The sequence below is a fragment of the Mollisia scopiformis genome (genome assembly GCF_001500285.1).
Source record: "Mollisia scopiformis unplaced genomic scaffold LY89scaffold_17, whole genome shotgun sequence".
Taxonomy (NCBI): Eukaryota; Fungi; Ascomycota; class Leotiomycetes; order Helotiales; family Mollisiaceae; genus Mollisia; species Mollisia scopiformis.
Window position 1 is genome coordinate 1,185,304 of NW_017263597.1, and position 24,386 is coordinate 1,209,689.

The 24,386-nt window shown below is 48.0% G+C and overlaps 12 protein-coding genes across 12 annotated transcripts; 6 read left to right on the plus strand and 6 right to left on the minus strand.

The window, feature by feature from the left end:
- Window positions 1–1,590: 1,590 nt before the first annotated feature.
- On the plus strand, window positions 1,591–3,260 carry LY89DRAFT_621109 (uncharacterized protein). The gene is made up of 4 exons (XM_018210935.1): window positions 1,591–1,676; window positions 1,738–2,713; window positions 2,765–2,914; window positions 2,965–3,260. Exons 2-4 carry the CDS (start codon window positions 1,883–1,885, stop codon window positions 3,136–3,138), a joined length of 1,155 nt encoding a protein of 384 aa, XP_018068920.1. The 5' UTR covers window positions 1,591–1,676; window positions 1,738–1,882; the 3' UTR covers window positions 3,139–3,260.
- Window positions 3,261–3,428: 168 nt separating this feature from the next.
- On the minus strand, window positions 3,429–4,076 carry LY89DRAFT_671901 (uncharacterized protein; the record flags this gene model as incomplete). The annotated part of the gene is made up of 1 exon (XM_018213246.1): window positions 3,429–4,076. One exon carries the CDS (start codon window positions 4,074–4,076, stop codon window positions 3,429–3,431), a length of 648 nt encoding a protein of 215 aa, XP_018068921.1.
- A 1,570-nt stretch (window positions 4,077–5,646) lies between these two features.
- Window positions 5,647–6,009, plus strand: LY89DRAFT_736597 (uncharacterized protein; the record flags this gene model as incomplete). Its single annotated transcript, XM_018220149.1, has 1 exon — window positions 5,647–6,009. One exon carries the CDS (start codon window positions 5,647–5,649, stop codon window positions 6,007–6,009), a length of 363 nt encoding a protein of 120 aa, XP_018068922.1.
- Window positions 6,010–6,092: 83 nt separating this feature from the next.
- LY89DRAFT_143305 (uncharacterized protein) lies at window positions 6,093–6,662 on the plus strand. The gene has a single exon (XM_018205329.1). It carries the CDS (start codon window positions 6,177–6,179, stop codon window positions 6,600–6,602), a length of 426 nt encoding a protein of 141 aa, XP_018068923.1. The 5' UTR covers window positions 6,093–6,176; the 3' UTR covers window positions 6,603–6,662.
- LY89DRAFT_143304 (Di-copper centre-containing protein) lies at window positions 6,663–8,022 on the minus strand. Its single transcript, XM_018205328.1, has 5 exons — window positions 7,903–8,022; window positions 7,685–7,848; window positions 7,551–7,636; window positions 7,317–7,496; window positions 6,663–7,269 (listed from the first exon to the last, which is right to left on the minus strand). Coding segments are annotated over exons 1-5 (978 nt in total). The 5' UTR covers window positions 7,904–8,022; the 3' UTR covers window positions 6,663–6,722.
- A 1,086-nt stretch (window positions 8,023–9,108) lies between these two features.
- On the minus strand, window positions 9,109–10,920 carry LY89DRAFT_687013 (putative alcohol dehydrogenase). Its single transcript, XM_018215408.1, has 2 exons — window positions 10,061–10,920; window positions 9,109–10,011 (listed from the first exon to the last, which is right to left on the minus strand). The coding sequence occupies exons 1-2, from the start codon at window positions 10,672–10,674 to the stop codon at window positions 9,285–9,287; spliced, it is 1,341 nt and encodes a 446-aa protein (XP_018068925.1). The 5' UTR covers window positions 10,675–10,920; the 3' UTR covers window positions 9,109–9,284.
- Window positions 10,921–11,088: 168 nt separating this feature from the next.
- On the plus strand, window positions 11,089–12,671 carry LY89DRAFT_143351 (uncharacterized protein). Its single transcript, XM_018205330.1, has 3 exons — window positions 11,089–11,252; window positions 11,303–11,644; window positions 11,690–12,671. Exons 1-3 carry the CDS (start codon window positions 11,148–11,150, stop codon window positions 12,500–12,502), a joined length of 1,260 nt encoding a protein of 419 aa, XP_018068926.1. The 5' UTR covers window positions 11,089–11,147; the 3' UTR covers window positions 12,503–12,671.
- Window positions 12,672–12,839: 168 nt separating this feature from the next.
- LY89DRAFT_736600 (uncharacterized protein) lies at window positions 12,840–13,861 on the plus strand (the record flags this gene model as incomplete). Its single annotated transcript, XM_018220150.1, has 4 exons — window positions 12,840–13,255; window positions 13,307–13,338; window positions 13,416–13,482; window positions 13,564–13,861. 4 exons carry the CDS (start codon window positions 12,840–12,842, stop codon window positions 13,859–13,861), a joined length of 813 nt encoding a protein of 270 aa, XP_018068927.1.
- A 387-nt stretch (window positions 13,862–14,248) lies between these two features.
- On the minus strand, window positions 14,249–15,194 carry LY89DRAFT_671907 (uncharacterized protein; the record flags this gene model as incomplete). The annotated part of the gene is made up of 2 exons (XM_018213247.1): window positions 14,249–15,035; window positions 15,091–15,194. 2 exons carry the CDS (start codon window positions 15,192–15,194, stop codon window positions 14,249–14,251), a joined length of 891 nt encoding a protein of 296 aa, XP_018068928.1.
- Window positions 15,195–15,994: 800 nt separating this feature from the next.
- Window positions 15,995–17,393, minus strand: LY89DRAFT_589606 (ArfGap-domain-containing protein; the record flags this gene model as incomplete). The annotated part of the gene is made up of 4 exons (XM_018209543.1): window positions 15,995–16,300; window positions 16,394–16,880; window positions 16,938–17,206; window positions 17,346–17,393. The coding sequence occupies 4 exons, from the start codon at window positions 17,391–17,393 to the stop codon at window positions 15,995–15,997; spliced, it is 1,110 nt and encodes a 369-aa protein (XP_018068929.1).
- A 431-nt stretch (window positions 17,394–17,824) lies between these two features.
- Window positions 17,825–19,831, minus strand: LY89DRAFT_784495 (RNA-binding domain-containing protein). Its single transcript, XM_018222793.1, has 4 exons — window positions 19,417–19,831; window positions 18,932–19,238; window positions 18,648–18,881; window positions 17,825–18,598 (listed from the first exon to the last, which is right to left on the minus strand). Exons 1-4 carry the CDS (start codon window positions 19,632–19,634, stop codon window positions 18,287–18,289), a joined length of 1,071 nt encoding a protein of 356 aa, XP_018068930.1. The 5' UTR covers window positions 19,635–19,831; the 3' UTR covers window positions 17,825–18,286.
- Window positions 19,832–20,751: 920 nt separating this feature from the next.
- Window positions 20,752–23,530, plus strand: LY89DRAFT_650469 (putative NADPH-dependent FMN/FAD containing oxidoreductase). Its single transcript, XM_018212108.1, has 4 exons — window positions 20,752–21,135; window positions 21,191–21,366; window positions 21,420–21,518; window positions 21,604–23,530. The coding sequence occupies exons 1-4, from the start codon at window positions 20,977–20,979 to the stop codon at window positions 23,321–23,323; spliced, it is 2,154 nt and encodes a 717-aa protein (XP_018068931.1). The 5' UTR covers window positions 20,752–20,976; the 3' UTR covers window positions 23,324–23,530.
- The last annotated feature ends 856 nt before the right edge of the window (window positions 23,531–24,386 follow it).

A 24,386-nucleotide genomic window follows, 5' to 3' on the forward strand; every position in this document is an offset into this window, starting at 1 on the left:
GCTCGCGACCAGCGCTGGACCGTTGCCTTTACTGATGTATGACATGCGGCTTTGGAGATGGCGATTACCCGCTCAGCGGTTGTGCAGCGAGATATTCGAGTAACAAAACAGAGAAGGTTCAGGCTAGAGGCTTTCGGGCGAACGTGAGCAACATATCTATGTAGCCATCAACGAGGCTTAGACCCATACTACATAAGTCATGGCACGAACTGAAGACCAGTAGACAATCATGTGGCTCCACACTGCTTTCCCTAGTGACCTAGACAGCCCGGACCGAAGCTGATTCCGGGAGATGAAACAGTGAAGGACTGCGACTATCAGCACCAGCAGTGAATCTGAGCTTCCTTATCGATGCTTTCTTTGTGAAACGATACGAGGAAGCTCGACGTACCGTCTCCACGTAACGACCTACCACCAGGGTTAACAACAATAAAAGCAGCTACATATCGCCTCACTAGAAAACGAACTGCTGGGAAGCTGTGTCGAGACAAGATAAGGCCCTCTGATATGGCATAAACATTGGTCCAGGTTCTCATGTCATTCTGAGACAGGTTCGGGATAGTGCGGGGTGTACGTTGCATCCACCTGGTTGCATTTGATAGATGGATGATGTGCACCGGCGTTTGGCGACGCAGATTGATTTTGCTGTCAGAGAAAACTCAATGTCGCACTGAACTTCAAGCCTTCTCTTGGGAAAACCCTTCAACAAGGAGCATCCTTCCATACAGAAGTAGAAATCCATCACATGGTCACTTGAAACATGTAAATTGTTCCTGTCCGTGTCCGGCAGATCCACGGAGTTGATCATCTGCTTCTGAGACATCGGACGACGCGCGACAAACCGACAAATCGAGAATGGATCGCGAGTTTCAGACGTTTGATCTTCCAGTTTCCAGTCCTGGAAATCTTCTGGAAGCAAGTACCGTCCGACGGTTGGTCATGTACCGGCTCTTGTGTAGATAAGAGTGCGGAACACGAAAGGGACACGCGGTCGACGCGAGATTCCAGGTTGGGAGCATCACAAAACAAGTGTTACACGTGACTTTACATTCTACTCTCTGTTGGTCTCACTTAGGCGACCTTGCAGCCGTCTTTCTACAGTCAATCATACAGACACGTTGCCTCCACTCTGTCTTGTCCCCAGCCCAGGGTCCAGAGGTCTACCTTAATTTAGCTGTCACATGACTAAATTCAGGTGACTACCTAGCATTTCCCACAGAGAACTCGCTCTCTTGATACGTGAGATGAGAAACTCTGATCATTCATCACTATGAGGTAGCCTCTACCGATGACGAGCTGCCTGGCTAATGTGTTCAGTTTAGTTGCGCTCCCTTGGGACTTCATCCCACGCTCGGTGATGACCTTCCCATCCTTGCTCTGGGAAGAGACAGCCAAAAGTCCCAAAATGATCCATCAATCCAGCCAAATATCAGTCTTTGCGCCAAATGAATCTAGTAATTTCCGCATTAGATGCAATAAATTACGCGAAGCCACATTTTATGTCTTTCTTTGCTTTTGCCTTGAGATTGAGCTTGTTTTGAGCTAAATATGTTCCATCGTGGCTTCACTGCTTTCAATAACATAATGTGTTGTTTCTCCACTTCCCCAACTGTCTTCTTATCTGTAAAGTTCCTGGAAAATTGTTCACGATAATTGTCGTTCTCGTCAACATTCCAGTGAGTCTCTCGAGGCAACCGAATGTATTTATGATTTGTGTCTTAGCTGACTGAGAAGCAGAAATCTCTGGTTTACATGCATCTCATGCTGGAGTCTGCATTACGTGCAAACTTTCAGTAATGCGATTTGGATTGAACCATTAATGCTAAACTGAATTTCAGAATTTCACTATCTGGGCCTGCACGCAGTCTTTGGCACAAGAATCATGCATTTCTGTTTCCTGGCAGTCATACAGCTGAGCATCTTCGCCTTGGAAGGACTTACAAGCCCTGATTCTCGTCATAAACATGTGGTCCAAGATGTGGGAATTGTCAGTTCTACAAGTTCGAGCTTGACATCCAAATCAAGTAGCAGTTCTATCAGAATAACTGTCACCTCAATCCTGAAGTCGACCAGTGTAACTTTGAAATCTACTGCGTCTACTTCAGAGTCAACAATTCCAAGTCTCAAGTCAACAAGCTTGTCTTCCAAGTCAAGTAGTCTCAGCAGTAAGACAGCAAGCTTATCGTTCCAACCAACGACTTCTACGGCCAAATCCACGACTTTGACCCTCAAGTCAAGCTCAAGCACAGTTCAGACAAGTATCGTCGTGCCCCTAATCAAGTCAATCAGCTCATCAACGTCAGCATTGCTCATAAACCTGACCCCAACTTCTCCTGCAAATTCCGGCAAGCGCGGCATCCCATACAATAGTCCAGCAACCAACATTCAGCACTTCAATGCCAGTGGGTCGAAGGTCACGTGGGCGTTCAACTGGGATTCTTTAATGGACACCGATTTCCCGAGCTACTTGGAATTTGTGCCCATGCTTTGGGGAAATAGCTCTGTTCATACAACGAACTGGAAGAAGAATGTTCAGAATGCTCTCTCCCGAGGTAGCAAGGCAGTCTTGGCTTTCAATGAACCTGATGCTTGTGGTGGTGGACAATCTTGCTTGACGCCTCAAGCAGCTGCAAATGCCTACTTAACATATGTACAACCATTTGCTGGTCAGGTGAAACTGGGAGGTCCCGCTGTCACGGAGGTTGGAACAGCAGTGAGTTTGCCTTGAGAACTCCACACTACTCTCCACTCTAACAGTGTATAGTGGTTACTTGAATTCCTTGCTCTTTGTGCTAATTGCACAATCGATTTTATTCCAATGCACATCTACAATAGCGCAACGAACATTGCCTACTACCAGGCGCACATGAAGGACATTGCGAATCAGACAGGTTGGCCGATCTGGTTGACAGAGGTATTTTCAACCGCATTCCTGAAGCCGGTGTTGTCGCTAATATAAACCAGTTCTCTGCCACTGGAAATCAAACCGTGTTTCTACAGACACTGATGCCGTGGATGGATGCACAACCCTTCATTCAACGGTATGCATGGTTCATGTGCTCGCCTGGCTATTCTGGGTCGACTTGCGGGGCCGATGGCTACCCGACAGCTTTGGGCCAAGTGTATGAGTTGTTTTGATGATATTTTGTCGACTATGGGAAAGCAGGCTATTATTGGATATAATTCTAGTCCCAAATCGGTTGGGCCATCTGGGCCATCTGCAAAGAGGTACTTCTCGTGAGAAAGGGGTGCGATATTGTAAGCGAGGCCGCCCTTTTCGCCTTTATATTACTTTTTATGAGAAAGGTCGACATAACAGATAAAATAATGTTCATCCGAGCACTTCTGACATGCTTTGAGCCTATCTAATATGACAGGAGCCTCTGCATGAAGCATGGAGTGAAGACCTTGGAGAACTTGGGGTATTTCTACTTTGTCAACTGAGCGCTCGTCTTTGAAACTTGTCCTTCATCCCCCCACATGGAAAGGCTGATATTGTCGAAAGTGAAATCCATGCCTGGCAGAATGTAGGCAACATCGACTTTTCCCGGCTCTTCCTTCAAGCGAATCGTCCCAGCTTCCACAAACCCCAGCTTTTGTGCCACTCTGCGGCTCTCCTTATTTGTCGCGCCCGGCCAAGTCATAACTTCTCGCAGTCCGAAATCCTCTTGAAGGTAGCGGAGGAACTCTTTCGCACCCTCGGTTGCATATCCTTTGCCCATGTAGGGCTCTAAAATGCACCATCCAACGTCCGGTGGTACGGAGGCACTTCGTTGTGCAACTGAGACGCCTCCAATCATAGGACCATCTTTGTCACCAAGTCTTAGGACGTAGTAGAAGTCCAAATCAGGTACGAGTCCTTGGCAATAAGGACCCGCAAGCCGTGTTGCACTGTTGAGAGCATCGAATTCTGTAGGCGTTCTGATGCCAAAATCACCCATTCGTGCGTGAGCTGTCGGGCTGTTCATTGATCCGAGAAGGCATTCGTAGTGCTCGGAATTATTATGGTCGAACAATTCGAGGACAAGACGCTTCGTATAAAGATATCTCGAGACTGAATCTTTCATAGAAGACATGTGTGCAATAGGAGGAAGATGATGGCCGCGAAAAAGCGAGAATATCTGAAGTTAAATAAAAATATCTCCTGTCAGGACGAAGATGAATAAAGGAAGGATAGGGGGGAGTGACAATGGTGCTGCAACTATTGTATTTGCCTGTGTAACATAACTCGAAAGATTGAAAGGCCTCAAGTATTGGGTACTTGAGAAGATCGGAGATTTATAAGCCTCTAATTGACTGTGTAACATCCAACCTGTTGGTCTTTTCGAGGTTCGTACTTCGTGTGGGCGTGACCAATCAATTGATGCTGATCGACTGACTGATTGAATGGCCACAAGCTCGCACTCGCTGTATCGCGTCTTGGTCCTAGGTCTTGATCCAAAGTCAAAAGACTATAATTGCATTCGGACATGAATTACTAGCAAAGTGGGAACACGAAGATATACTCCCCAATCTGCTAATCCAAGCTAAACTCCAGGTTATAAGGTATGAACCAAATGAACACGTGCTTATGACCCAACAGGAGGTTCTATAAATATTATTCAAAACAACGTTTCCTTCAATTCAGACACTACTGCAATCGCCACAGCTTCACTCCAATCGACGATCAAGTCGAACGCCCCACACTGAGTTGTTCGCATAAACATGTGTTCGAATTCAGGGGAAAGCCTGTTTCAACCACGCCACATCCTTGACATTATTATTCACCGTTCGCTGTGACGTAATTATCATTGCCATTCACCTTCTTTGACTCCCCATTACAATGAAACGAGTACTCGTCACTGTCAAAAGAACATCTATCCATCGCCGAAACCATTTCGAAAGAACAAAGAACTACCACACGAAGTTTCTTGCTACGACCAGAACAAAAGACTGAACTTCAGCAAACACAAATCGACTTTGAACGTATCAAGGATCGGTTGAACTCCACGGCTGGATCATCAGACGGTCAATAACTCTTCACAACTCTTGTGTAGAACCGCAACCCACTTCTTCAAGGGAGCTTTTGCCACTCGTCACGTGCTTCCGATTTCCAAGCCAAACAAAACCAACGAAAGCTATCCACCATCGGGCGCAATGAACTTGACACAAGAGATCGTGCTCGCCGTTTTCTGCTCCTTGGGCGCTGTTATGTTCATCGGAACGGCCGCTTGGATTTTCCTGGACAACAAGAGGAAACAGTTGCGAGATGCTGAGGAAGGAGAGGCATTGAAGTGAGCTCGGGACACAGATACAGGTGTGAATTTGAATGGCTCGGGACTGATTTCATTTGGGAATGGGTATTGATGAGGGTTTATGAAGGCTTTGGAGTTTATGTGTGAACTTCAATCACAAGAATGGATTGACTACCTGAGAGTTCGCTGTCATCTCCATCTCATTCACTACTCACTGCAGTATGCTAGTGACCAATCCTGAAGCCGAGGATTTGGCAATGAACCATCAGATTTGATAATTTGTTAGTCACAACTTCATAAATTGTTTCGCGCTTTCATGACCATATTTTTTGAAAGTCAGTCTAGACACTCCAGAGCTATTTTAGCCGGACAAGAGAAACGTCTCTACTCTAGCACTTGCGAAGTCTGCAAAATGTCCTTATCTCGAGCTGACCGCAATTTCCGGTTCCTATTCGTCAACACGCTATTTCGAGAGATCTCGGCCTCAACCATCCCCTCTCACAATATGAAGAGCAATGTCCACCGACTGTCAGACCGCCAAACCTTAATCGAGGATACCCAAGACGCTGCAGCTAACTCGAGCGGAATGAACGAGACAGGAAAGATTGTACTTCTCGTTTTTGGTCCTTTGGCTGGATTGATGATTCTCTGGGCTGCTTACTACGTTTGCATTGGTGATATGATCAAGAAATGGAGGGCGGAGAAAAAGGGGACAAGGGAGAAAGATAAAAAGGACAAGATGACTGGGATTGAGCTACCGAATCATGTGGTATGATTCAGTTAAATGGCTAAGAGTGATTGGTCGAGAGTCATTCTGTAAGGAATTTCTTTCAGATTGACCACGTTCTGTATCCATATCTGACCGACAAAAAGCGAGTATTTCTCACTATCTTTCCACTGGAATTTGAAAGGTTGTTACCTCACCACAATATCAAGCGCACAATGAAGGTCCTCTTTACAGTCTTCGCACTTGTTGCCATTCTAGCCGCTTGGGTCGTCGCTAGTAGACTGGGCCACAACAACTCTTCAACACTGTCGACATCATACATTCCACCTTACAACAACATCGGCCAACACCTCGCTACTTTTCAAAAGCATCAAACGTCAGGACGATGTTACTATTTCATCAACACATTCACAAGAGAAAGCTGTTCCTGCGGGTGTAATTGCCCTCGCAGTATTGATTGGAGTGGCTTTCTTGGGTTGTTTAGGTGCGTTCATAGCTCGATGCTCTACGTGGCGGAGCCATTTGATGCAAAGAGACGCTGGACATACATGGGAAGGAAGGGAAGGAAGGGAAGGGCTGGTTGCAGGAATGTAGATGCAGTGAGGCTCGAGGGATGTTGGATGTTCGGTATTGGATGGTAGATAGGAACCGTGCTGTCAGAATTACTGATACTGGATTGTTTGTTACGGAATGCTCTTCAACTCTGCGTCAATTTCAAATATCCATACATGAAGGTGTTCTGAAAAGCCAAGTCTATCCTTCTACTCATAGACATAGCAGAACGGCCCAGAAGTAGAGCTAACGAGGTTCGCACTTGGCTCCGCGCCAGTCGAAGGTGGAGTCACCACCGACAACATCTGTAGATCGCTGATGTGACCCGCTGGACTATTTGGAACCATCATGAGAGTTCCTCCTTGATATTGTTGCACACGAGTTGTAGGGTCTTGATCCTGCCAAATCCACCAATGCCTATCAACCTGGCCGTGATGCAACCAGAACACCGGCTCGCCAGGCGAGACGAAGAAGTCTCCACCAGGATCACCCCAGATCGTGTAGTGGCCACCTGTATGAAGAGAGAAAGCTTTGGTGGTGTCGGTTTGCAAAGTTGTCTGAAAGGTATTGATATCCGGGGATGAGGTGATGTGATTTGCGATGTCGATAGGTCGAAGATATTGACTTGTGAAGTAATTGTTCACGTCTCGACGAAGGCAGCGAGGGTTGTATCCGAAACCATCAGATCGTGGATTATTAGGTATTTTCAGACTTGGATCCATCGACCCTGCCAAAGGACCGACATTGACAGTCGTACTGTTCGTGTCAGTATGAACTCGGATTTCATAGAACAGTTGACATACTTGGCGAATGGTCCTGTTTTCACACATCCACCTCCTTTGCCTGCTGGAACATTGATGAATGCCATTCCCAAGTATCCACCAGAATGTTTTACTGATTCACCGTTGCCTCCCATACTATGCGCATCCCCATTGAATATAGGCGAGGTGGTTGGGTCGGCATACTTTCCCCAATTCCAATATCTTTCGGTGTCAGTGGGGGCTCTGTAAACTGCGGCTTTTTTTTCTTTTACTTACGGCTGATATCCTTTATATCCACATTCATTCCGCAACGCCTCTTCATATGCCCAAACATAGTATCGATGCCAGTGAAGAAAATCGGCCTGTACAGTTAGAAATGTAATGCTCAGCTCAGAAGACGAGGCACTTACTGTACCATGAACCGACGGTGTCATGTTCATATGTACGACAACGAAATCATCATACCTGGTCTTCGCTCCTGGGTATGACTTTGCATCCAGCTTCGAAGGGGTGCTCATCAGACATTTCACTGCCTTGACATAGTCATCCCTCTCATATGTTGTCAAGTTTGCCACTGAGAGTTAATATTAGCTTAGTGGACAAAAAGAGGAAACTCTGTCAACCTTACTATTCTTTTCTCACAGCCAAGTTTGCTTTGGTGCACTTTGTGCGTGTACTTCCGTCCGAGATGCTCCCATTGAACACCTTGTAAACATTGTCCAAAGCGATCTGAGCAAGATCATCGTCGGGCCCGCGCCGAGTCAATGGGTTCGAAGACACGGTTGCAGTAAAGACAAACGCAAAGGTAGGCCCAGAGGGGGACGATATGTGAAAGCATCCTGAACCACTTCCTCCACGCGCTGATGAGATGTTACACACGATCGTACGTTTTGAGGGTTATTGCTTGTATATAGAGACTGCATTCTCGACAATTCCGCTAGTCATTACAATCAGATTGTCCCTCTCTGAGATGTCAAGTTTGATCACGCCGGCTCATAAATACGGGCTTCTTGCCAGCCAATCCATCCAGCATCTAAGCGTGGTGAGGATTAGAAGTCGCAAAATTATCATTCTCTCAAAAAGCCGTGTCAATTCTATCGGGCAATATATATTATCCTCACCTCTTAGTCCAATCATAATTCGACAACCATAAGTATAAGTATTGTTTTCGAAACATAACACTTTGGGAAGCGAGTGAAATTTTGGTCGCGCTGCGGCACTTGAACCTTGAAAAAAGGGAGAATATGGCAGTTCGTGGGGACTACTGAGCATCGATTCAGCTGATTACATAAATTTTACTCTCTTGATCTAATGAAAGGCGTGAAAGGCGACGTGAAGGAAACATTGATATTTTCATAGGCTAGGCTTATTCCCATGGAACGAAATTGCTACGGCCAGGGATTCCCCAGATTTTCCCTGGCTTCCCCACACTTGGCACTTGCCGAGCGTCCACTATTCATTGCGGCTGACAAGGTTACAAGAACCTCACATATTAATTTGTAGGCCTTGCTAGAAAGTGGCCATGGAGATTTGGACAACGAAATGGATTCCAATTGGAAGAGCAAGACAAACATCTTGAAAACGTGGAAAGTATGTTTGAGCTATCCAACTCGGCTTTCAAAATACAGAAACGTTCAGATCACTGGCGCTGAAAATAACAGGATACTGAGTAATAAGGCACCCTTTGTCTGCGAGATCTGTCACAAGAAGCCTAAATGGAAAGGACGGCAACGTGCCAAGAGTGCCAAGAAACTTTGGTCCCCTGGAAGGATTGGTAGGGCATATGATGAAGACAATGAAAGCGCGTAAGGTTGGTGATGGAAGCAACGTTACAGACAGGAAGAATGGTTTGAAAATAGTAGATGTTGATACACCAAGGTCATTCTGTGCAGGCTTCATAACCAGACACCAAATTAACGACAAACACGCACTTGCCACCCATTACCAAAACAAAGCACAAATTAAGCAATATTTGCCCCAAAAAACCGCACCACCACCACCTAGGAGTCGTCACAAAAGAACAACCACTTTCTTCGCACTCACACCCTTTTTCTGCCTGTCCATCGCCTCCTGAACGAATTCTAGACCCTTTCCAACCACAAGAGGTTCCGGAAAAGGCTTCAAATCTCCCATTTCCAACGCCTTCTCAAGATATCCTTCATAAATCTTCTTTCCAACTCCATTATCAATCAAAGTACTAGCAATAATGGTCCCAAACTTGACACCATTCATCTTACTCTTGAACCAGATTTCCACCATCCCCGTTAAGAACGTCCAAATCGTGTAGGCAGCACCGAAATGTTTAGGCAGAACTTGTGGAACAGGGTAGCTGGCCATAGATAGGAACTTGTCGCCCTGGACTTGGCTGAGGACGTCGATACATTTGGTCGCTGCGCCTTGACCGATCGACATTGCGCCGCCTGATATCCTGTTGGCAGAATTAAAAGCGCGGACAATGTCAGCCACCACAGTGGGAGAATTGTAGTCGAAAGCTCCGCATGCACCTAGGCTCTTAACCAATTCGTAGTTGCGAGGAGAACAGGTCGTGATCACTTCGTAACCTGCTGATATAGCCAGCTGGATCGCGTTCACGCCTACAGACGTCGAACCGCCCCAAATGAGGAGAGTCTTTCCCGTTGGTTTGCGAGCTGGGGAGGTAGGTAATGGTAGCGAGAGCTGATCGGTCTGGAACAAACCACAAACGGCAGTAGAAAGACCGAGAGGAAGAACACATGCTCTACTTTGAGGTTAGCTTCTGAGCCTTGAACGGAATAATTGAGATATGCCTCTCATAACTTATGGACTCAGGAATGGGAGTTGACATATGCTCCAGCAACACTGTATATTCCTGGAACCCTCCTTGGGCCGAGTCATTGATAGGTTCACTCGTCCCTGCACAATGTCCCAAAACTCGATCTCCGATCTTAAATCTTGTTACACCTGGACCTACTTCCACGACTTCTCCAGCGTTGTCGGCACCTAGGACGAAAGGATACTTCAACCAGCCAAACATGATATTGCCCCTTTCTTGGATGAGCCATTCAAGAGGGTTAATGGCTAGAGCATGGTTCTTGATGACAATTTGACCGGCTTTGGCTGAAGTATAGGGCGCTGATCTAACGACGAGTTTGGGGGACATTTTGGCCTCGAGATAAGCTGCTCTGTTTTTGGGTGCCATTATAGTTGAGAGGCCGTGAAGACAAGCAAAAGTGAATGTCGGAGAGATGGGACGGTGTATCGATGCTCGATTCAAGTAGGTGCGGCTGTTCCAGTGTTTGAAGAATTCAGGAATGGGATTCTTTCTTCGATATGTTCGATGTGTGACGTAGAGGATGGGATCAACTGCGGTGGGCAAGACGAGAGTCTTATAGTCAAGACCTCCTTCGATGTTGGATAACATTCTTGACCGTGTCGGAGTATCAAAGACTCCGTCAATGGAAGGTTGTGCATCTTGAAAGTCGTGAGATCAAAATGTCTCACTCCACCACCCCTGGAGCCATATCCCAAAACCGAGAAGAGGTTAGTGCCCAGATCGTAAGCGAGTGCGGATAGTTGGACAATTGGTGTGGTAATTTCATCCTGCAAATGATTTAGATTGTCGAGAGTTGAGTCGGAACAATGGACTTTGATGGCCGGAAGATTGAGAATATCTGGAGCCGATGATATCACGGAAGCTCAAATCCGAATATGGTTAGACGCATTTCAAATCCGACAAGAGGTTAGCGCGAGATCTCAGAGACTCCGAAAGTGCCGCTGATTGGGTTCGCTTGACATTCAGCAGAAGTCCGACGCATCAACGACTTGAAGCCTTCAAGCAACACGGATGGAGTATCACTCCTTGACAATTTTCTCCCCATTCATTCTCAACTCAAGATGCCCGAAGCAGTCTCAAATTCCGACAAGGGAACAGTTCGTAAGATCCGTGCGCATAAGAAGAGCCGTCAAGGGTGCGGTAATTGCAAGCTGCGTGCTGTCAAGGCAAATGCTCTCCGTTCCAGGATGACTTGATTCGACTAATCAGGCTACAGTGCGATGAATCGAGACCGATATGCAAGAGATGCAAAGCCTATGGCGTAGTATGCAATTATGGTAGGAAATCGCCCGATCTCGAACTATCATCCAGTGGCGGTTTCCATGTCAGCGTCCTCAATGATTCGTCCCTCTCCTCTCCCGAGGCTGGAGTGCCCAAATCAATCGCTCCATCCTTGAAACAAGGTCTAGCCGCTTCTCTTGAAAGCTATGCATCAGACGGCCTGAGCCGCTGGGAATTTGAGCTCCTCCATAGATTTCAGCTCCGAACTATCTACACGGTCACCACAGCCAAGTCTTTAGCCATATATCAATCTTCAATTCTCAAATATGCATGCTCTGTGGGTCTTTGAATCCAACTATGATGCTTACTAATTTGCTCTAAGCACCCATATCTCCTCCACGGTGTCCTAGCCCTGACTCTTTTGCACGATCGCTACTTTTCTCCCCTTGGACTTAACTCAAGCCTCACTCCCAGTGAAGTATACCACTGGGGACGGAGCCTAAATCTATATAGCCTCGCGCTCACAAAACCAATTGCTCCCGCATCACGAGATCCCCTTTGGGCGACGGCTGCTTTCCTAGGCGTTCTCTCTATAGCCCACGTTGAAGCCCGGACAGCCAAAGACAGCTGGCCATATGCACCACCTTCACTTATGGATCTCAGCTGGCTTAAAATGAGTGAAGGCAAGAAAACAATCTGGAAAGACGGAAACGCATTCATGGAAGAAAGTGACTTTCGCATATTAGCTCACGAGCAACAAGGAAATTACCAACCCCCTCTTGTTTATGGGAGCAAGGAAGGAATATGCACCCTTCCAAGCAATTTTCTCGCATACTTTGCTATCGGGGACGGCTTCGACCTTATCGACAATCCTTACTATGCGTCAGTCTACAGCTTAGCGCAATCGTGGAAACTCACCTCCGCCTTCCAAGTCATTATGAACTGGATTTTCTACATCACAAACATGGAAAACAGATATAAGACCTTGCTCCGGAGCAAAGATCCTCGAGCCCTTCTCCTTATGGCCTACTGGTATAGGCTCGCCGCCGAAACAAAACATTGGTTTTTGATGAGGAGAGTGCATGTGGAGTGCGAGTCAATATGTTTGTATCTTGAGCAACACTACAGTCAAGATCATGAGCTCCAAATTCTACTGGAGTACCCGAGGAGCATATTAGCACTTGGTAGCCCTTGAATTCTACATGATTAAGCACTTGTCTTCATCATACAAATCAGGCTTAGTCCAATGCGATTGTTTGAGCACAAAACGACAGGTTACATTTGACTGTCTCTCCCCCTTGCTCGTAGCTCATAGTCTCGCTGCACGATAGACAATGTCACGATCAAGTGGAGATGGTAAGCTCGAGTATTTGGCAAGGGACGGCATTCCAGTCCCCTGATTGGGCGAAAGCAATCCTGGAATCGTGGAGTCCGTGGAATGGCCACACTTTCACACTCCGTTCCGCATCTGACCAGATCCTCGAACAATAGGAGTTCAAAACTGTTGGAAACCATAATACACGGCTACGAAAATGCTTTTCCCTACATCTCAATCCACGCGATTCATCATCATTCCCCTATACATGGTCTCGTTCTCCACAGCATGCACTCCCAACAACTGCCTTAGGGCTCTGCTTCGCTACTCTGCCGGCCCCTTCTGCTCAACCTACTTCAAAACGGTGAACACAGCAACAACAGCTCTTCCATCATACGCCACTGCATGTCCCAATCCCCTAGCAATCAGTTCAGCTTGCTCTTGTCTGAGCACTACGACTACGTCGTCCGCTCCTGTTTCCACTACATCATGCGCGAACTCTACACTCGCAGACCCGTATTTTGTTGGATATCAGGCGGGGGAGCCTACATGGGCCGTCACTCTCAATAAAAACCCTAGACAGAACATATATCCAACGTATGGGCTCGGTGGTGTCACTGGTTACGGGTCGCTGTAAGTTGAATGGGATGCATGTTGCTCCTTTCGGAAGCTGATGCAACTTAGTGTAGTGTCGTTTCCAAGTACTCAACCTGATCGTACGTTTCATTTCTGTCTAGTAATTTTTAGGGCCAAGCCCTCGCTGAAATGCTTTACTGATGATTTTGATGCCCAGCATTCCTATCAAATGTCACCGTCTACCAGGCTAACGTCCGAGTCTGCAACGGCCCTAACACAATTGGGTGAGTGATTGTAACTTTTATAAACATCTAAATGCCTTCCCACGTTGCACATGTTCACAGCAACTAACACGCCGCTCTCAGCTTCTACTACACCGCCAGTATAAATCGTTGTTGCCTCGGAATCCCCGAAGTCTCGTATTGCACCATAACCAGCGGGCTGGTTGGGATTCCCTCATCCATTCGAATCACGGCCGTTCCATGGGTGCAATTCTCGTTTGCTTCTCAGGAATACGGGTTTAATGTTGCTGGGTTAAGTACTGCGGGGATTGTCACGACGTTTTATTTTACTGTGGCGTGTGAGTTGGATGACTGGCAACCCGAAATTACTGTCTTGAATCCGGGGGTCAATGTTGGCTTGCCGATGCCCCCTAGTAAGTAAATGGATGGGCTATAGCAGTGCTCAACGCCCTAGATAGCGCGAATGGAACTCATTACAACCCAATCTATTCCCCACAGTATCCCATTGCCTAAGGCTTCGATGGGGATATCAATCGGCTCTTGTGAAGGAAGAACAAGCAATACGGAGTACCCCCCCTGGTCATGTGTTAGTTTGCCAGTGAAGAGAGTGCACAAGCGTAGGTTTTGCATTAAGATTTAACGGCCGTCAGGGATTCAGTACTTTGAAGCGGCATAAGTTCTCTCCTCTTCAAGTCAAAGTAGAATAATCGAGTGTCATGGCAAAAAACTAACATATGATCAGGGGGTACACTGTACAAAAAGGTGCACATGCAAACCACTATTCCGGTTCAAACCAGAGACCCGAGCTCTAAATAGCACCAGCAAAAGCATTCCAAGGCAACCTAACCGTTTCGCCCTCCCTCGCCGTCAAAACCCCCACACTCCCATCCGCATGCCTATAATAAACAACCGCCATCTTCTCCATGTTCGGCGCCCCATCAAACCCCATCCACGCATTACTAGCCTCGAACCGCCCCTCCCTCTCCACCTCCATCATCTTCATGTCCTTGCTCCTCCCCGTCGAGCTCTCAGGATCAACCAATGCGTTCTTCGCTCCCCACACTAAAGCCACGACCCTGCTATTCGGTGCCTGAACGAATGCAGCACGCGCATGGTCGACCGGATGGATGGGGTGGAGGTTGATGGTTTCAGGACCTTCGACGCAGGCGATTAGTTGCCAGGGCTGTTGACCGTAGGAGTACAGCATCGAGAATTGCTTCCTGTGATTAGGCCACGGGTCGCCGAAGTGGAAGGTCAAGGAATCGCAGCGGAGCGAGAGAGTTTGCTGGGGCGTGATCATTGCTCGGAGCTTTTGCGTGATGTCTGCGTCGCAGAAGCAGGCAGAGTGAATGTAGAGTGGTAAAGTACCGGTGGGGTGCGTTGGAGGAGGAGGAGCGGGACTGTGGCTGTGACCGAAGATGCGGTTGAGGACTGGTGGGAAGCCACGAGCTGTGGAGGAGGAGGACTTCTCGTCATTATCCCAGAGATCGCGGTTGTTTGAGCCGTTGGCGTAGGGTGGTGGGGAAGGTGGAGGAGGTGCGTTGTTTAGGGGGTTTTGCCATGTTGATGCTTGGGTTGAGGGATTGAAGTAATACCTATTGAGTGTCAATTGAAAATTACAATGATACGTGAGGAAAATAGAAATCCTACCAGGTCCTGTGCTCATTGCTCCACTCTGCTCTCCATCCCTCGGGAACCGGAGGAGGGGACCCAGCAGGAGGGAAGGGCGGTGGTCCTGGTGGTCCTGAAGTCATTTTGCAATCGTTGAGAATTTTTGTAGATAATATTTTTGCAAGTTGTAAATGGCCACTGGAGACAAACTCTGTGGGCAGCTGGTATATATACGAAAAACATACTGAAGGAGCGCTTCCGAAGCTGAGGGGTTGTGGCTTAGGGGTCTGCTTTGCCGCTTGACTGCATGAAACGCATGTTAATCAGTGGATGCCTTGGGAACCCGAGTTTTCTATTGGTTGAACATGCACGACAAGATCATCAGTGTCCAAATGCTCAGCCTCGCACCGTGAGATGTCAGGAAATCGATCTAGGGGTGCGGTTTGGTTTGAGAAGTGACGTTGTTTCCTTTGAAAGTTACCAACATTATGCAACAGACAGCTGAATTCAAACGAGAATCAATTCAAACAGGCCTCCAACAGGATTTGACGGGCAAAAGCAACGCGCCTAACAACACACAACTTGTCTGACGGCCCTTGATAAGAATAGGATCTGTCTCTGCTGAAATGGCTACTCAAGTCCAACATATGCAGAGGGTCAAAATAAAAGATCTATGTCCAGTAAGAAATAGAGCATGACGGAGAACAAACTTTCAAGTTGCACGAAATCCTTCTGCATGTTGTCCTCTGTCTTCTGTCGCCTGCCACTAGAAATGTTGCACCAAGTTCATCTAAGACCACTTGGCCGGGCAATAGGATAACAAGGCCAACACCAACGAAGCCCAGGAGGCCAAAATTTGACTAAAACAACAAACACACAATGTATTTCCTCGCTCGCTTCTAACACCACTATCATACATACAACTCTAAGGCTTCGTTTCTTTTCACCACTTATCCCAATTGTCTTCCTCACTCTTCGTTCCCGGCGCTGGCCCCGTACTCTTCTTGATAGCACTAGTGCCTACCGCAGAATTCTGTTTGGCGCTCCCAGCTTCTGCAAAGCTGTCCCAGAAATCCTTCTTACTCTCATCCAGCGGCATACTCCTGTATCCGCCCGTTCTCGAAGGCCCATCGCTTCCGTCAACAAAGCGATTGAAGCCCTCCGCCGCACTCTTGGCTCCTGTCTGTGCGTTCCTCGCCACCTGGGCGGCAGTAAGACTTGCCTGCTTCGCAAAATCGGATTCCGCTACCTAGAAGATTCAAGGAAAGGCGTCAGCGGGGTCTCGATAACGTTGCTGGCTATGACTGCGAGCAGGCATGTAGGTCGGGGGTGGAGGCTGTACCTGTCGTGCTGTGGGCTGGATATAGCTATCATTGACTGTCTTTGCTGTCTTTCCAACCGTGCTTGTGAACCAGCCAAAGCCCTTTCCAATCGCTGCCAATGGGTCTTTTTGTAGATCGTCGAGACCTGGCAATGCTTTGTCTTGACCTGGTCGCTCGATGGGCGTGCTTCCAAAACCGGCATACTTTCCTCCTTGGCTGGGAGGGAGATCTTCTGGTCTGCCAGCGTTTGCAGCACCAAGACCAGCAAAGTATTTATCATCTACTTTGGCTTTACTTCCAACGCCTGCGGCACCAGTTGGTCGCGCTGGAGAGTCCGTTCGGCTTCTAGACCCGAGGGGCGTTTGGCTGCGCGAGTTGGAGTTTATAGATGGTGCAGACTTCTGGCCTGGGACGTATTCCTTTCCTTCAACCTTTGCAGATAAGCGTTCTTTCCACTCCTCTCCTACTTCGCCAGAGTATCTTTCTGCGATTGTTACATCATCCCAGCTATCGTTATCAGCCCAATACTCCAAGATGTAGCCAGTATTCCAGAGGAAGACTCACGTTATGCCCGCCATTTGATTAGACTCCGCCTTCTCGAAGAACTCCTTCCAAGGCCCATTACCACCCAATCTCATCCTCTCAATCTCCATCGCCTTGAAAGCATCCATAGTGATACTTCGCACAAAACTGATGTGTACTCCTAATCCTCTATGCACACCCGCACAGCTCAGGCAGATGAAGACGCCGAATTTGGGAGAAGCCCATTGTGGAGAAGGGGCACCGCAGTCGCAGCAACGATCGTTTTGGGAGGTTTTCTGAATCTCAAGGAGCTGTGCATAATTGTTAGTATGGTTGTAAGCCCTGTTGGAGAGAAGGTAGGGAGAGGTAGAATGCCCATGGAACGGGATATTGGTGCAGTGAAATAACGGCAAGATGCACACGATAGTACAGGAACGTTATGTACTGTACCTTTGACCGAGTCTCTGGATCCACCTCCCACATAGCTTTGCTCGCCATGATGGCGCTCAATCGATTCCTCTATCCTACCCAATTCTTTATTTCGATCCGCACACGTTCCTGGGCGCTTCGCTGGCAAGAGAGGGCCGATGCAGTCTTCTTTTTCTCCTCGCAAACACAATTCTGAGATAGACAGTCTCTGGATAATTCACATACGTCGTGCGATACGTGGCAGAATAATCGGATTGCCTTACAAGATACTTGTTCGTCGTCGTTCTTTGTGTGGTAGTGGGGAACTGCAGTGTAGAAGCCAGCGACAAAGGAAGAAGCCGGCTGGAATTTCAATGACGGTTAGCGTCTTATGCTGAGGCGCGGCTGAGCCCAAGGCTACCATTTGTATCACTTTGTCACACGAGCAATTGCTATTTTATATAAGGAATGACCTACACATTCTTTCTACACATATCACGCCATTTCACATATTTGGAATTGGATTTGCAAAAGCCATTGAATTATGAGGATGCGCGATGGTATCATCAAAGAAGAACTTTTCCATTTCCCTTTCCTTCCCATGAGAGCACATCAGAAAGGAAAATCTAGTGTACAGCCCTGAGAATGCTTGAGAAATGGTAATAAGACATTTTTGAGGATTCATCAAGAAACTATGATCCCACGCAAGAGGAGTTCCAGTTGTCGTTAAGAAATCAGCCTTGAGACCGCATATCTGTGACGCCAGCACTATTTCCACCGACGTGAGACCCAGGTTCAATAGAAAAAAGAAAGTCGTTAGAAGCTGGATCTGTCCCTCGAGTAATCAAAGAACCAAACCCCATCTTCAAAGTGCCTCCATAACGCAACACGAGACGATGACCAAAAATCAGAATAAGGCAATGCATCTGAAATTGACTGTGCGCATGAAGCACTCTCCCATCGTACAAGTTATACACAGCTGCTTAAGCAGCAGTCTCAGCAGTGCCGTTGGTGCCCTCGGCAGCCTCAGCAGCTGGAGCATTGGCATCCTCATCGGTCTTGTCAGGGCTGTCGATAGCGACCTTGACGGCGATCTCACGACCCTCAATCTCCTTTCCGTTCATCTCAGAAACGGCCTTTTGTTGCTGCTCCTCAGAAGCAAGAGTGACAAAGCCGAATCCACGACCCTTGCGGGGCTCGTTGCGGGCCTGGAGCTTCTTGACCATGAATCGGGGAATAGGACGGAGGGCGATCTTGGCGGAGGATGGCTCATAGGCGGCGAAAAGTTCCTTGAGCTACGAAAGAGTCAGTGGTAAATCAAGTAATAGAATTTGGGTTGCATACCTTCTCCTCAGAGAGATCATATGGAAGGTTGGCGACCATGACCTTGTTCTTGGATGGGATACCATCAGCAGGTGGGCCACGCTCACGACGTTCACGGGGAGCACGGTTAGCTGGTGCCTTGGCCTCCTTGTCCTTTGCCTCCTTAGGTTCCTTGCTCTCGGTGGCTTGGTTGGTTGTCTCGGTCAAGGGAAGGACCTCTGCAGATGGGACCTCCGCACCTTCCTCACCTCGGGACTTTAGAAATTTAGTATTGTTACATGCATCGAGGGGGTTTGTAGACTTACACCACGGTTGGCACGACCACCACGGCCTCCACGACCGCGTCCACGGCCACGTCCACGGCCTGCTGGGCGACGGCGACCACCTTCACCTCCAGAAACTCCCTCACCTCCACTCGCAGCTCCCTCTGTCTTCTCGGCGGCGTTGGCTTCAGGCTTGCGAGCAAGTTGGACAGAGACTTTGCGGTCGAGAATCTCCTTGCCTGAGAGTTCAGCGATAGCACGCTCAGCCTCGGTTGGGGTAGAAAGGTCGACGAAGGCGTATCCAACAGGACGGTCGGTGCGTGGGTTCTTGGGGATAGAGGTGGATTCACTATTAGACAAGAAATGTTAGCAGATGTAGCAAATGAAGATGTCGGGCAGAAAGTCTGCTGTAGGGGTAAAGTCGAGAGTGTGACCCTTTTTCTTCGCGTGTGCAGACCCAGGTTGCCAGGTCGCGATCCGCGCGAACAAGAACCACAAAGGCGAGCAAGAAAAGCGCGCCGACTTACATTAGGTATCCCTTGAAGAAGCTTTGCAACTCCCCCTCGGTCGTCGCGTACGCGAGGTTTCCGATGTAGAGTCTGCGACCCTCAGCAGCGCTGGCCAGGACGGCGTCGCTGTGAGCGGCAGACTTGTCGGTATCAGGCTTGTCGGAAATGGTTGCATTGCCAAGAGCGGCAGTAACGTCGTTGACGGCGTCAGAGACTTTCTCCACGATGGTAGACATGGTTGATTGAAGTTGTGGGAGTGGGTTGACTGGTGAAGTACTGAACAGGTAGATTGAAGTGTGGAATTGTCGACGTTCGCTGAGTGTGGGTTGACTCTTGAACAATGGAGGGGAGTTGTGTAAGGGTAGCTGAGTGCCCTAGAACGAAGTGTTTTGGGGAATGTTTGAGGGTTTGGAGTTTGATGAACTTGATCGGATCTTGTTGTGTTGTTGGAAGATGAAGGAAGGGAGAAGGGGAAAGGGAGGGCAGTTGCGGTTCTGGAGAAATATATCAAAATTCCAGCCGCCGGCTGAGTTAGGCCAGATGGGGTAAGAGCCCATCTCGCTTAGCCGCACAGGGCAAGTGGAAAGGGAGGAAGGAGGAAGGAGGAAGGAGAGTTTCAAAGAATGCGTAATAGGGGAAAGAGCAGGGTGGGTTATTATTCGACTTTGACAATGATACTGTCGTTGCTCTTGCGGTTGTTTATTGGAGTTCACGATTGTTAGGCGTTCGGCTTGATTGTGTTCCAGTTTGAATATATTTTTAAACCACAGTACCTGGATGGCGAACATCAAGATAACCACACTAGGAGAAGCAGTAAAGTACCTCGATAGATAATGATGTTTGGTGATACTATTGTATTCATTACTTGCTTGAGATTTCACGGGTCGGTAGCATTCAGGCTAATTTCTATTCTATTTTTGTGATATCTTTGAGATCAACATTTGTATTGTGGCCTTTAAGTGTGAAAATAATGCTGTGAGCAATCTATGGTCGAATTCTGCCAAGACCAGCATTCATCAAGGATGACGGGACCGTACTGCGTAGGTGTTCATCCCGCCTTGCCTAGCCTTACCTTGACTTGCAGAGCCTCCTAACTTGAAAACGGTCTAGCATCCATGTCTGTGTGATCTGAAGATGGGGTTTGGAGCCATTTTACAAGCCCGCTTTGGGCTCCGTCACGAATTGTTCTGTGATCCACGATGCAGCTTGGTCGGAGTCATTCGCCGCGCAAGGCTGCACACTTGGCCTTGTTGTAACCTATTACTTTCTCGGGCTCCTCTCACGTTACTTTTGTAACCAATGATTTCTCTGCTTGCTGAATTTGCCGCTGATCTCTCTTTCGCAAACACGACAGTCCCGGGTTCTAGGCACAAACTTCAGAACAATCACAGCCAACTAATCTCTACAAATAGAAGAGTGACGAATTTTGTTGTCAAGGAAGAAATCCAGGAGACGGATGCATGCTTCGGAGATTGCAGATCATTCCGATTTTTAATGCGCATGGTCTCGTGACCGTGTAAAATATATCGAAATCGTAACGAATATTTCTCCCATTCCGCCTACATCCGGTAATTCATCATGACACAAGATGTGGATGGCCAGCGGCATGATAGAACTGCACTCATCCTTTATGGATCCGAGACGGGAAACAGTCAGGAGGTGGCCGAGGAGCTGGGTCGGGTTGCGGAAAGACTTCATTTCATGACCAGGGTGTGCGAGATGGATTCTGTCGAGCTTGTATGTCAAATCTCGTCTCCAGGATCGGCCATGCGGGGATGTTGATATGCAATAGAACCTTCTCCCGCAATTCTCCATTGTCCTCTTTGTGACTTCGACGACAGGGCAAGGCGAGTTCCCAAAGAATGCACAGAAATTCTGGAAGAGCCTCTTGAGGAAGCGTTTGCCACCAGATTGCCTCCGTCACGTGTCATTCACCACCTTCGGGCTTGGGGACAGCTCTTATATACAGTTAGTAGTCTAGCATTTGAGAGATTATATTACGAGTACTGAAGTGTCTGAAGGTTTAATCATGCGGCTCGAAAACTCCAGAAACGTCTCGAACAACTGGGTGCCAAGGAAATATATCCTCGAGGTGAGGCAGATGAAAGGCATGACGAAGGGTATGTACTTCTCGCTTCGTCCCTCACTAAAGCCATCTACTATCGATATCGATAAGAACAAAGTTCTTTATTGACAAAATAATAGAACTGACGGAACTTTCTTGTCATGGTCCGCTGATTTTCGCAAACATCTTCTTTCAACTTTTCCATTACCAGAAGGAGTCGCCCCCATCCCCTCTGACACGCTCCTTCCTCCAAAGATTCTTCTTGGACTACGCAAAGATCCATCGACAGACAAAAGTTCTCAAAAATCGATAACTTCACCTTCCATAGAAGCAAATCTCGTCGCGCCATCTTCAGCACAAGATATACATCTCGACCCCGCTTCACACGCTGTCGCCAAGCCTCCACTACCAAGCCTCGACATTACCTCGCAAGATCCAAAGATGTTGTACGAGCCAGCAGAGGATGAGCACGCCAAGGCTCCCCTGTCCGAAAGCCCTCCATGTCCGATGCTGAAGGAGGAATACAAGGAGGAGCCTGAAGTCGTCGACTTGAGACTACCACCAACGAACATGCTTCCACTCCCCGACAGCCACAACGTAAAGCTCAAGGAAATCAAACGAATTACCCCAGATACCCACTGGCAAGACGTTCGCCTTCTGACTTTCTATCTTGGCTACGAATTCGACTACTTTGTCGGAGACACGATCACCATATACCCCAAGAACTTCCCAACTGACGTCCAAGCTCTGATCGACTTGATGGGATGGAATGATGTGGCCGACATAGAGCTGACGTTCAACAATACCGTTGTTCGCAACTACGGCGCCAAGATGGCTATGAACAACGTCCCCGAGGGCTTCGTACCGCTTCCCAACTCGACACTGAGAGACCTTATTACCCATAATCTCGATATCACAGCTATACCCAACAGGTACTTCTTTGAGCTGGCTGCGAACCACACCGATGACCCTGTTCACAAGCTTCGCCTGCAAGAATTCTCTAGCGCGGCATATACCGACGAGTACTATGACTACGCAACGCGTCCTCGACGCAGCATCCTGGAGGTTCTTCACGACTTTCCGACTGTCAAGATCCCCTTCGAGTGGGCCCTAGCCGCCTTCCCAGCCATTCGAGGACGGGCATACAGCATTTGCAGCGCAGCCGCCGCCGGTGCAAGGGAGGATGATCGATATCTTAAGATCGAGATACTCGTTGCTATGGTCAAGTACAAGACGGTGCTGAAAAAGGTTCGTCAAGGCCTCTGCTCTCGCTATCTAGCCAGTCTCCAGCCTGGTACCTGGATCTGCTCAAAACTGAGTGAAACGAAGCCGTATAATTCTTGGACCCTGAATTCCGAAAATAAGGACCATCTTCGATATCCCATTATCTGCGTCGCACCTGGGACTGGCGTAGCTCCTTGCAGGGCACTGATCTGGTCACGAGCCATTCTCGAACACGATCGTAGAACTCGCTATTCGGACAAACTCGACCGGGCAGTTGGCCATGCCTACCTTTTCTTCGGTGGACGCAACAAGAAGAATGATTTCTTCTTTGAGAATGAGTACAAGGAGGACAATATGCTGGCCACGGTCTTCACTGCCTTCTCTCGAGACCAGAAGGAGAAGAGATATGTGCAGGATGTTCTCAAGGAGCAAGGGTCATTGGTTGCTGATCTCATCATCAAGCAACATGCCCGGATCTTTGTCTGTGGTAGCTCTGGAAATATGCCGAAGAGCGTTAGGGCAGCATTTCTCGAGATTCTAGAGAAGTGGGATAGGGAGGAGAGGCCCGCAGGCTTTGCAGAGGCTTTGCTGGCCGATATGGTCAAGTTTAAGCGTTATACCCAGGAGACTTGGTAGATATCTACAAGGGGGATGGCGTTCATGAATTTGCTCTACAATATGTTCCTGGAGAGATGAAAGTAAGGAGGGGCAGTCGCAATGAGGACAAAGAGCGGTGCTGTACTGTACATATTAATTTGCAATTGTGGCGCTGATCAGCCAATTGCATAGATGAGAACCACGAACATCATGATGATGATAATAAAAGGCTTCTCCATTCGAACTTCCCAGCTTCACGTATGTAGATCTTCGGAAAGTGTTCGCGAGAGAGAATTTGGAGTGTCAGATGCTTGTGACACACCTGGGCAAATTACCTTCGCACTGCCTTGTTGCAGCGAGTCTGCTTGTTCGGAAGGGAAGTAGAATGGTCTGGCAGCTGTTTGCTTCGAATTGTGTAATGCTCCTAACTCAATATCCGACCGACTGCATGGAATGAACCATTCGGCTGCCGTACATCGGTGACATGCTCTACAAGCCTCGAACAACGTCCGTCTTCTCTCCTTCGCCGTTCAGCGCTCGAAAGATCACCACCCGCGTTATCTCATTCTTATTGGTTATCGTACGGCGGCTCCAGCCCTATGGACACGCAAGCCGAGTCACACAAACTCAATGTCAGCCATAAGACGGACATTGCCTGATCAAGTTCTCGCCCGTGTGACGAGGACAAATTATGCCTCGTCGTATTCATTCAGGAATTACAATGAGTGCAGATCAAGTTGTACATGGGCGGTTTGTGAAATGCTATTCTCACCGTCTTTTGCGCCGCATTTCCCGTTATTGTATCATGTTTTGATGGAGGGTTCCACGATTCCAAGCTATCGATGCAGGGAGAGCTCGGGAAGAGCTGTTATGCACAGCGGAGCGATAGTTCATCTTATCTGCAATCGTGGGACATTTTCATTCACAAGGCTGCAAATTTCTGTCTCGTTTCGTGGTTGGGTTCTAGACATAAAGCCACAGCTGAGCATACCCCTCATAAGGCGGCTTACGCAAAGCAAGCCACATTCCGACGTGCCCTACGATCTTGAGAATACAGTCAGATGCCGTGTTCGTGGTTGCACCATGATTTTTGCTATGTAAC

Coding starts and splice junctions, on each gene's coding strand:
- LY89DRAFT_621109 (XM_018210935.1), top strand. CDS start 1,883: ATGCATTTCTGTTTCCTGGCAGTCATACAGCTGAGCATCTTCGCCTTG. Junction 2,714..2,764: donor TCACGGAGGTTGGAACAGCA/GTGAGTTTGCCT, acceptor AACAGTGTATAG/TGGTTACTTGAATTCCTTGC. Junction 2,915..2,964: donor GGCCGATCTGGTTGACAGAG/GTATTTTCAACC, acceptor AATATAAACCAG/TTCTCTGCCACTGGAAATCA.
- LY89DRAFT_143305 (XM_018205329.1), top strand. CDS start 6,177: ATGAAGGTCCTCTTTACAGTCTTCGCACTTGTTGCCATTCTAGCCGCT.
- LY89DRAFT_143304 (XM_018205328.1), bottom strand. Junction 7,637..7,684: donor CACCGTCGGTTCATGGTACA/GTAAGTGCCTCG, acceptor CTAACTGTACAG/GCCGATTTTCTTCACTGGCA. Junction 7,497..7,550: donor GGATATAAAGGATATCAGCC/GTAAGTAAAAGA, acceptor TGACACCGAAAG/ATATTGGAATTGGGGAAAGT.
- LY89DRAFT_687013 (XM_018215408.1), bottom strand. CDS start 10,674: ATGTTATCCAACATCGAAGGAGGTCTTGACTATAAGACTCTCGTCTTG. Junction 10,012..10,060: donor GAGTCCATAAGTTATGAGAG/GCATATCTCAAT, acceptor ACCTCAAAGTAG/AGCATGTGTTCTTCCTCTCG.
- LY89DRAFT_143351 (XM_018205330.1), top strand. CDS start 11,148: ATGCCCGAAGCAGTCTCAAATTCCGACAAGGGAACAGTTCGTAAGATC. Junction 11,253..11,302: donor GCAAGCTGCGTGCTGTCAAG/GCAAATGCTCTC, acceptor ATCAGGCTACAG/TGCGATGAATCGAGACCGAT. Junction 11,645..11,689: donor TTCTCAAATATGCATGCTCT/GTGGGTCTTTGA, acceptor ATTTGCTCTAAG/CACCCATATCTCCTCCACGG.
- LY89DRAFT_784495 (XM_018222793.1), bottom strand. CDS start 19,634: ATGTCTACCATCGTGGAGAAAGTCTCTGACGCCGTCAACGACGTTACT. Junction 19,239..19,416: donor TTCTTCAAGGGATACCTAAT/GTAAGTCGGCGC, acceptor CTTGTCTAATAG/TGAATCCACCTCTATCCCCA. Junction 18,882..18,931: donor GTGGTCGTGCCAACCGTGGT/GTAAGTCTACAA, acceptor AAATTTCTAAAG/TCCCGAGGTGAGGAAGGTGC.
- LY89DRAFT_650469 (XM_018212108.1), top strand. CDS start 20,977: ATGACACAAGATGTGGATGGCCAGCGGCATGATAGAACTGCACTCATC. Junction 21,136..21,190: donor AGATGGATTCTGTCGAGCTT/GTATGTCAAATC, acceptor GATATGCAATAG/AACCTTCTCCCGCAATTCTC. Junction 21,519..21,603: donor GATGAAAGGCATGACGAAGG/GTATGTACTTCT, acceptor ACAAAATAATAG/AACTGACGGAACTTTCTTGT.